This window comes from Ostrinia furnacalis, unplaced genomic scaffold, assembly GCF_004193835.3.
Source record: "Ostrinia furnacalis isolate ACB-3 unplaced genomic scaffold, ASM419383v2 OfSCF3016, whole genome shotgun sequence".
Taxonomy (NCBI): domain Eukaryota; kingdom Metazoa; phylum Arthropoda; class Insecta; order Lepidoptera; family Crambidae; genus Ostrinia; species Ostrinia furnacalis.
In genome coordinates this window covers 106,119-115,663 of record NW_021133255.1, presented here as the reverse complement: position 1 = coordinate 115,663, position 9,545 = coordinate 106,119, and the positions used below count along the sequence as shown (strand labels likewise).

Below are 9,545 nucleotides of genomic sequence, written 5' to 3'. Positions count from 1 at the left end.
AATTAGGAAAATAAAATAATTATTCCATTTTACCAAACGTCTTTTTATTAATGCCTTATTTAAACACACAGCCCATTTCACCTTCAAACATATAACTAACAAATAATTTTAAATAATGTGGGAATAAACTGTCGAATTTAAAAATAATTTACTTGCACGTAAGTAATTATTATATTGGTAACACTAATACTGACGGTTAAGTTAAAAACTTTCGAGCCAAATTGAATCGAGAAGAAATATTACATTTTTAAAATCCAAAATAGGGTTTTTGAAAAGTCCAACCAAGCCGAGCCACCGTCTTATTCAAAGGCCCTAATTCTACAAAATTCGCCGACAGATTGTCAAGAAACATTATTTAATTTACAAAGATATTATCTATGTCATTATTATAAATCATGGAGCTACAGTGAGTAGATAAGTATAGTTCGATCTTTATAAATTGCAGTTTAAAAAATGTAAACAATGTTATATTTACCAATCAAGTATCACTATTGAAACTGGACCTTAACTATCTCTACATTAATTCATTATGTAACATCAAAGATTTAAAGAATTATTTATCACCAATTTTAAAATTTTATTAAACTTATCTTAAATTGTTATTACAATCGACAGCACTTCCTACACATTTGTTATTTAATCGCACTAAAATCTAGATTTTTACGATGCTAGTTTTACACTACATATTTATCTGGGGGCACGGGAGAGCCCTCGCCAAGTCGAGCAAAAGGACAGCCGTACCATCTACACTACGTTAATCATAGATAAATCTATACGCTTGAATTTCAGTATAATAGTAGGTCCTATAAAATATTTTAAATTACATAATATGAATTATATCTATAGATTTTACAAACCATTGCCACTGGAAGTTTAAGTTTTGTCACATATAAATTTCATTAATGCTATCCACCTACATCTAACAGACGTACAAACTTTTCAATTTGAAGTTCGGTTAAACACTTACTTGGAATTTTTATATCTGCATTTTAGTGGTTATTTTTAGCTTTTTTTTTTGTCGTGAGTAACCAATATTCCTCCACCAAACTTTCACCATTTAGAATACAACTTAAAAGTTAAGTTGGTAATATTTTATACGAATATTTTTGTATTTTATATCATTTAAAAAAACTAAATAACATTAAAATGTATAATGTACAGGAAAAAGAGAATAATGTACATGAATACTACATTATTACTTTTTAAATTACTGGTTATAAACTCGTAAGTAATATTATTATACCAAAATAGATGCAAGGGTTACCTACAAAGTCATAGTGACTAACAAATATTTATCCTACTCGTAAATTTTCAAATATTTTGGAAACGTGAGATCAATTTACGTTAATATGATCACACAGTTATATTTTAGACTACTAAAGGTAAGTATTTCTAAAGTTATTCTAATTATACAAGACAAATTTTTATAACGTCATATTTTCTAGCAAACACATTTTTAAACCAAAGTCGAATCCCGAACAAAATTATGACTAAACTACAGTCATAATAATATCATTTTAAGTAATGTTTTTATACTTCCAGTTACTTTAAGTTGTAATCGAATAGCTTAAAGATGTGTTTTTTAATTTCACGATGAGTGAGTAACAATAATATAATAATAATATGTCGCAGCCAAGTAGTTGAATCAGCCAGTTAATCGACTGGCTAGCTCATTTATTAAATGCCGGTATTTAATTGAATGCCTAGGCAGATTGTTGGATGAACAAGAAGGTACTTAGGCCGATTGTTGAACGATCAGCAGACAACGTATGTATTATGGAATTAACTAATAAAAAACTAGCCTTTTGGAAAACGCCGAACAAAGTAGCCGGGTAATTTTTTAGTTAAAATTTTGTCAGAGGAAGGGTTAGCAGTCATCAAACTCAAAAATGTATGGTTTTAGGAACTCGAAACAATTTTATATTTGTTTGCCTTGAGTCAAAAATAATTAAGTTAAATAAGTAAAACTTAGACTGGTCAGATTTCACGATATTTTTTCATTAAAATGTGTAATACAAAAAAATACTAACGACTAATAATTCGACAATAAGTCAGCTCGTTAAGCATTGCGTTCAACAATCGCGGTAAATCTTTACGACATTTAATTAAATGGCGGCGTTTCACAAACGAGCTAGCCATTCAACCAACTGGCTAGTTTCGTCAGTCGGCTGCGACATACACACAACTACAAACTACATTAGACGGACAGCACAAAGTGATAGAGTTCAAATTTAAATTTGCTTTTGGTTTATACGTCACGGTCGTGGCTTCGGAAGTGTATGCCCGACCTGACGATAAGCGGGGGTCATCCATACGCGACCTCCTCGACGATGGTCTCCCAGGAGTCGGTGGACTCCTCCTCCCAGGTGTAGTCCTCTTCCTCCTCCATTATTTCGTCGTCGTCGTAGTATGCTAACTGGAAACCAAATTGTGTTGTTAAAATTGTATCGTATCCTATGAGTCACATGAACTCCAGTTGTATGAGAATCACATTAGGACTGCTCAAATAATACCTTAAATCTCAACAAATGTGGACTCTACAAAGAAGGACACGTTAGCTTCCACCATACTTTGGTCTAGTTAATTTCGTTATTCTTACCTTTTTGCTGACATTATGATAGAAGAAAACCCTCTATATTTTGTTGCTAGCCTGGGGGTCTAGACAAAGTGAAAATTATAATCGCAAACCAGTCGAAAAGTGGTCGAAAAGCCCCTTTTTTGTATGGAGTTTTGACGGATTCGATTTTCGATTCGATCAAAAAGTGCGTTTTGTCTAGGGGGGCTGTACGTATGAGCTGTCTTCGTTTCTTCTTCGAGCACTTCAGCAGCCAGCAGCATGGAGTCTCACTCTTTGCATAGAGTTGAATATCGCTTGCGCTCACCTCGGACTCCTGGATAGAAATAGAGCTGGATTTCGCGTGAGTGCACGCGAGATCCAGCTCTATTTGTATTGACCTCGGGGACTCTTGGACTTACACACAGAGTTTCATCAAGACTTGCGCTGGTTAGGAACAGGGTTGAAGAATCTCGCGCGCTCTGACAAAAGACTCGCAGCAAGGAGTTTTACCCCTTGAACTGGATAGGAATAAAGCCGACTATCTCTCGCCTCGGATTCGTGCAGGCGATGCACAGTCTGCACACGAATCTGGAACATCCATGCGCGGCCCAGTATGGCCACAGTGCCACTCAGTAGAAGCGGCATGCTGTATTGGCGGCCACACCAGACTTACCTAGGACTCCGTGGAGTTTCACCTCTTGCGCTAGATAGGAATAAGAGCTGGATCTCGCGTGCACTCAGACCCTGGGAACTCTTAGGCTTTCCCACAGTTTCATGGCTTGAGCTGGATAGGAATAGAGCTGAATATCGCGCGCTCTCAGCGAAGACTCGCAGCCTTTCACACCTTGCGCTGGATAGCTATAAAGCCGATTATCCCTCACCTCGGATTCGTGCAGACGATGCAGTCTGCACGCGAATCTGGAACATCCAAGCGTAGCCCAGTATGGCCACAGTACCGCTGAGCAGCATCTCTAGCTGACCTAAGACTCGTGGAGTTTCACCTCTTGTGCTAGATAGAAACAGCTGGAACTCGCGGGCTCACATTGGACTCATGGGCTTTCACTTTTAGACATTCACGCACATGAGAGTTTGAACGCTGAACAAGAATAGAGCTGAATTTCGTGTGGATCTTCCTCGGACTCTTGGACTATCACTCATGGAATTTCACGCCTTGTGCGACATAGGAATAAAATCGACTCACTCACCTCGGATTCGTGCAGGCGATGCACAGTCTGCACGCGAATCTGGAACATCCAAGCGCGGCCCAGTATGGCCACAGTACCACTGAGCAGTAGCGGCATGCTGTACCGGCAGCGCCACACCAGACTTACCTAGGACTCCGTGGAGTTTCACCTCTTGCGCTAGATAGAAATAGAGCTGGATCTCGCGTGCACTCAGACCTTGGGGACTCTTAGACTTTCACACAGTTTCATGGCTTTAGCTGGATAGGAATAGAGCTGAATATCGCGCGCTCTCAGCGAAGACTCGCAGCCTTTCACACCTTGCGCTGGATAGCTATAAAGCCGATTATCCCTCACCTCGGATTCGTGCAGGCGATGCAGTCTGCACGCGAATCTGAACATCCAAGCGCAGCCCAGTATGGCCAAAGTACCGCTGAGCAGCATCTCTAGCTGACCTAAGACTCGTGGAGTTTCACCTCTTGTGCTAGATAGAAACAGCTGGAACTCGCGGGCTCACATTGGACTCATGGGCTTTCACTTTTAGACATTCACGCACATGAGAGTTTGAACGCTGAACAAGAATAGAGCTGAATTTCGGGTGGATCTTCCTCGGACTCTTGGACTATCACTCATGGAATTTCACGCCTTGTGCGACATAGGAATAAAATCGACTCTCACTCACCTCGGATTCGTGCAAACGATGCACAGTCTGCACGCGAATCTGGAACATCCAAGCGCGGCCCAGTATGGCCACAGTACCGCTGAGCAGTAGCGGCATGCTGTACCGGCAGCGCCATGCCAGCCCCATCAGGAAGATGAACAGGCTTTTACGAGTAGCCGTCATGATGCTCTGGAAGGCAAATTTGGCCCTATTTACAATTTTTATTTCAAACTACCTTCTCGCGCCTTTACCATGAAATTATACGCCACAGGAAGGTTTCATGGCATTGGCATGCGTGTCCAAAACCAACATTAAAATCACTTGATATTTAAGTTTATTAATTTTGAAGGAAGGGGCGTGTGTGAGAAATAGTACTAGAATTAATCTCCAGCTTTTATGAAGATGGTCAAAGATCCTACAAAAATCGTTTTTGTGATGTTCATTAGGAATGAAGGTATATACCTAATTTTATGAGAACTACCTACAGTAAGTACCTACTCACGTATTAACGTGGCTTAATGACGTCTGAGTCGAATTAAATTTTGCTTCGTCGTGAAACTCAAATGCTTAGCGCGTCTCAAATTACGCACATTTGAGCAAGAATTTGTGGAGCGGATGTTCAACCCGCTTGAATTGGATGTTCTTAAAAATATGATAAATCGAAAACTATGTAAAATTGTGGAACAGGGCCATTTGGACTAATCTTCGCGAAGGGATATACTTTAGTGACATCCTGGTTGTAGGCACTAATTTGACGGAAATATTACATGCCATCATCATAACAGCCCTTTACAGTCCAGTGCTGGACTATGATCCTCCTCCACTTTAGTCGAGGGTTTTGCTATAATCTCCACGCTTGACAGGCGGGTTGGAGATCTCAGTATAAAAGATAAGTTTATCAGAGAGCACTACTGCCTATGCAATATTACCTACAATCAAAGGGAATGAACGGACCTATCTAATACACAAAGCATTTTTATTTATCAGTCAACCAGTGGTTGTCGGTGTCATAAATTAATAATGGTTAATCTCAAGTAGATAATTGTGTAAGTAGGTAGTTCCATTATCATCCAGCCTCATTTATTATTAGTTTTCCATTATCAGCTTTACATTGTCAGCTGTTATATGAACAAGTAATCTCTCGACATTTTTGACCCAAGATAATTTGGAACAATAAAGTAAATAGCACTTAGTTTAACATAAATTGTCTACTCACTTTAAGAAAACATTAGCATCATTGCCATTGTAATAAGCGCTTTTTTTCAACAAAATTTAGTAGTTTCTCAAGAAATCAAGCAGTGTAGGTACTAGGTAGTGTAAGTTTTCTCGAAAAGGTGATTTGCTACACTTTCTTTGCCATCTCACGCAAGTCTGTTCATGTAAAACTGGTAGACAATAATGTGTTCATTCTTGTGAATTTTTTGTTGTTGTTCTCCACATATGTCGTGAAAACGAAGTTTTGTTATCAAATATTATTTAAAAAAATAAGTTCTTTTTATAATTATCATCAGAATCGGCAAAATTGATTATGTAGATCGTATGTATGTAGGTATTATTGCTAGACAGTTGACGACAGTAAACTCAGTGACCTAATATTTTTTGACCACCAATTAATATTATTTCATCATATTACACAACATGAGTTAACAATGATATGTAATTAACTTATTTGAAAATAATGAATGATAGAAAAAAGGAGTTATCGATTGAGGTCATTAGTGTCAATAAAGATAAGGTCACAATAAAATGAATGTAACTCATATTTCTAAATTAAAAAAAGGTTCAGGGTGACATTGAAAAGGCATTTTACTTCAAGCATTTATTAATTTGTTAGTAATATGAATTGCATTCATATAGAAGTATTATGAATAACAGTATATGATATAGGCTGTACCCATGTAAGCTAGGAGAAATAATTTCTGGGATTTTTTTATAAGTAGGGTCAAGGAGGCAACAGTGACTCGGTCGGCTACAGTGGCTCAGTCATGTTTCGACCTGAAGGCATAGGAATATATATTTGTCTCTTTTACCGATTCAAAGGTCTTGGTACCCGAACACATTTAAACCAGTTTGCTCGCCGGTCAAGTGCCGTGCGGAAGGGTGAGGGAATGTTTTTTGTTTTCGCGCCCACTAAATTACATTCTAAGGTGAGTTTCGATTGTTTTCATATCTTTGTTTGTTGCTATAGGTAATAGCCGTTATATTTATCGGATAGTAGGTCTTGTATCAATTGTCTTTAATCCGAATTTTGACTAATTTGTTTTACATCTTGGTTTTTTTGATCAAATATTTACAAAATGGCGTAGAAGTACACAGTGACTCAATTTTAATACTTTATACGAATTCAATATTTTATAACTTTAAATCGAATTTTGTTTTTTATTTACAGAATGCCACGGAAAAAAACCGACAGAAAAATAGGGAAGAAATAAATAACGAAGAGATTGAGATGACTTAAGATCTTATAGGTAGCAATAAAAGTACTAAGAGTCGTGTTGAATTGTTGATTATAATAAGAATAGCTTGTGCAGTTTTGTTATTATTTCTAATAAAAAACTACGCGGAATGGGCATTTTCTTTTCATATAAATACTGCCGTACCACGTTAATACTGTGTACCACGGTAGTGAGTCAGTGTGTACACCTAGTAGTCCACAGTGGCTCAATTATCATTTTTTTGTTTTAGGTTCCTACTTTGACATAAGTAGTAAATAATGTAGAATCATGAGTGCTCAGTTACAGTTCAATAGTGTATCTAAAATGTGAGCAAATTTTAGGCCAATATTAAAGCGATATCTATTTTTATTAAGCTTCGAAAAAAAAGTGAGTCACTGTTGCCTCCCTGACCCTATACACATAGTAAATTACTATGGATTTTGACTGCTGTCCTAGCTTATGTAGGGTACATCCTGAATTACATATTTTATAATTGTTTAGTTTAGTTTTAAGTTACAAACATGTGTATGGAATGACTATTGGAATGCAAAAACAATGTTCTTATTTTTCAATTAGGGCTCATGAAAACCTAATGTTTTTTTAATCTCAACAAGTATTCAATTGTATTTATGATGAATACAAATTATAATAACAATGTTACATTAATCATACATCAAGATGGTAAAAATTACCTCAAAAATATAAAGAAAGTATACAGTTTATTGATATAACAAAAACAAAAAATACATTTAAGTATTACGACAGTTATTGCACAATCCTAATTAAAAAATAGGAAACAACAATATATTACTATGGATATGGATTCTACATTAATACCATAACAATAGACATCATAAAAATTTGGCAAAAAGCAGTTATAACAGTAAGAAAGCTACAACTACTCGATAGACATTAGAGAGCAATCATTTGTTTTATTTAGATTCATTCATCGTCAAAGTAGTCTACATGTTCGCCCGGTGCGAACTTGCCTGCGCGGAGGACTTTCATACATTTTTTCGCAGTAACCTCAGGTTTTAAAAGAGTACCTTGGTTTTTGAATGAGTTGAACACGTCTTTCAAGTTATCATTTACAGCCTCATCCAAGACAAAATCGATCATAGCTGTCTCAACCGGACCAGGGGAATAGTTTAACACCTTAACATGCTTCTTCTCCTCAGCCAAAACTCTGAAATACATCTCACGCGCTGCCTTCCCGCTGCAGTAATAGGCCATACCACTCATAGGCTTAATCGCACAAAGCGATGTGATATTCACAATAATAACACGGTCTTCTACCTCCTCAAATAACTTAAGGAATTGAGTATTCAATGAGATTACGTTAAATACATTCAGGTCGTAGTACTTTCTCAGCTCCTCAACATTCTCCATGCGGCTTGTTTCCACAGCTAGATTACCAAGAGAACCGACGTTGTGGAAAATTAGGCTAGTGGCGAAGTCTGTCACTTTGCGTCCCTTCAAAGCTTTGTTGAGAATATCTGTCATTTCGGAATTTGTCGCCTTCGAGAGGTCTACCGATTCGTACAGTACTTCAACACCATCTGCTTTACACAGGCCGGCGGTAATTGACAATTCATCTTTGTTACGAGCCAAAAGAAGTATAACTGACTTACGCCCAAGAAGTTTTGATACCTCTACGGCTAATGCTCTACCGATACCCTGGGATGCTCCAGTGACGACGCAGTAGGTGGGCCCTGACAAATCAATGTTAGAGGATGAGGATGCCATGGCTACTTACAAGAGGTTAAAGGTTATGTTTATTCTTGCAACAGTTTCTCAGCTTCGGTGTCGCCGATCACAGGGTCCAGGTCGCAGCCGTCTCGCATCAACCGGTTGATACAATCCTCCCTGTACGCTGACAGGTTTTCCAGCACTTTGTTCTGTGAACGCACCACTTGAAGTTTCCTTTCTGGAATGAAACAATAGCCCATGAATATAACACAATGGTTTTAAAATTCAAGGTAATAGAAAGTCGCCAATATTACATTACGCGGTTGCAGTGTAATTTAACACAGCTATCACAATGCTAATTGCACTGATAAGTTGAATAATTATTTACCTAAAACGGCAAGATATTGCGCTGAGTCTGACAGCTTCGTGAATCCTTGAGAAGGCGTAAAGTTGTCCTCAAACTTCGACTCAACAACAGCGGATTCCACTTCGCAGCCCCAAGGATCCATCAATCTGTAAAACGCAAATACTTTTTTAGTCTCTATCATGGAAAATTACCCTCACTTGTCAAGTTTAATATTTTTTTAGGAGCCTACCTACTTGCTTGGAGGCCGAAAGCCAATTAAAACAATTAGAATAAACGCTGATCACAAGAAAAATGCAAAATCAAAAAATGACAAAAGCAGCAGCAAGGCCGCACCGACATGACAGTCGTGCGTGAGTCGTCTATTGAGTTGACATTTGTTTTTTTTATATCAATATTTGTGAAAATAACGTTATTGGTTATTTAATGTTTTTATTGCAGTTATTTCATACAGTTATTTATTAGATTTTTTAATTTGCTCTACATAGAATCCTCAAAAGGGAAAAGTTTACATTGTTAAGGACTTTGCTTTGTATAGTGTTTTTATTTGTCATACCGAAAAATCCATGGACAATCAATAAGACGCAACGTTATTATAAAATAACGAATAACGATAATTTACTTTATTACCTTCTTGATAAGTTATCTGTGGTGTTGT

The 9,545-nt window shown here is 37.4% G+C and overlaps 1 protein-coding gene and 1 long non-coding RNA gene across 7 annotated transcripts; one reads left to right on the top strand and one right to left on the bottom strand.

Annotated features, from left to right (window-relative positions):
- Window positions 1-33: 33 nt before the first annotated feature.
- On the bottom strand, window positions 34-9,233 carry LOC114357013 (uncharacterized). Of its 6 annotated transcripts, XM_028310424.1 has the most exons (5): window positions 9,120-9,233; window positions 8,912-9,036; window positions 8,591-8,761; window positions 4,421-4,588; window positions 34-2,416 (listed from the first exon to the last, which is right to left on the bottom strand). In XM_028310424.1, exons 4-5 carry the CDS (start codon window positions 4,580-4,582, stop codon window positions 2,306-2,308), a joined length of 273 nt encoding a protein of 90 aa, XP_028166225.1. In that variant the 5' UTR covers window positions 4,583-4,588; window positions 8,591-8,761; window positions 8,912-9,036; window positions 9,120-9,233; the 3' UTR covers window positions 34-2,305. The 6 variants fall into 6 exon arrangements, 4 of the variants coding, with proteins under 4 accessions (XP_028166225.1, XP_028166228.1, XP_028166227.1 ...); XR_003656269.1 differs by lacking the exons at window positions 34-2,416; window positions 4,421-4,588 and adding an exon at window positions 6,204-6,338 and having other exon boundaries at window positions 7,250-8,761; XR_003656270.1 differs by lacking the exons at window positions 34-2,416; window positions 4,421-4,588 and adding an exon at window positions 6,204-6,338 and having other exon boundaries at window positions 7,250-8,761; window positions 9,124-9,233.
- Window positions 6,349-7,110, top strand: LOC114357014 (uncharacterized). The gene is made up of 2 exons (XR_003656271.1): window positions 6,349-6,546; window positions 6,789-7,110. It is a non-coding gene; the product is annotated as an uncharacterized LOC114357014 (long non-coding RNA).
- Window positions 9,234-9,545: the final 312 nt, after the last annotated feature.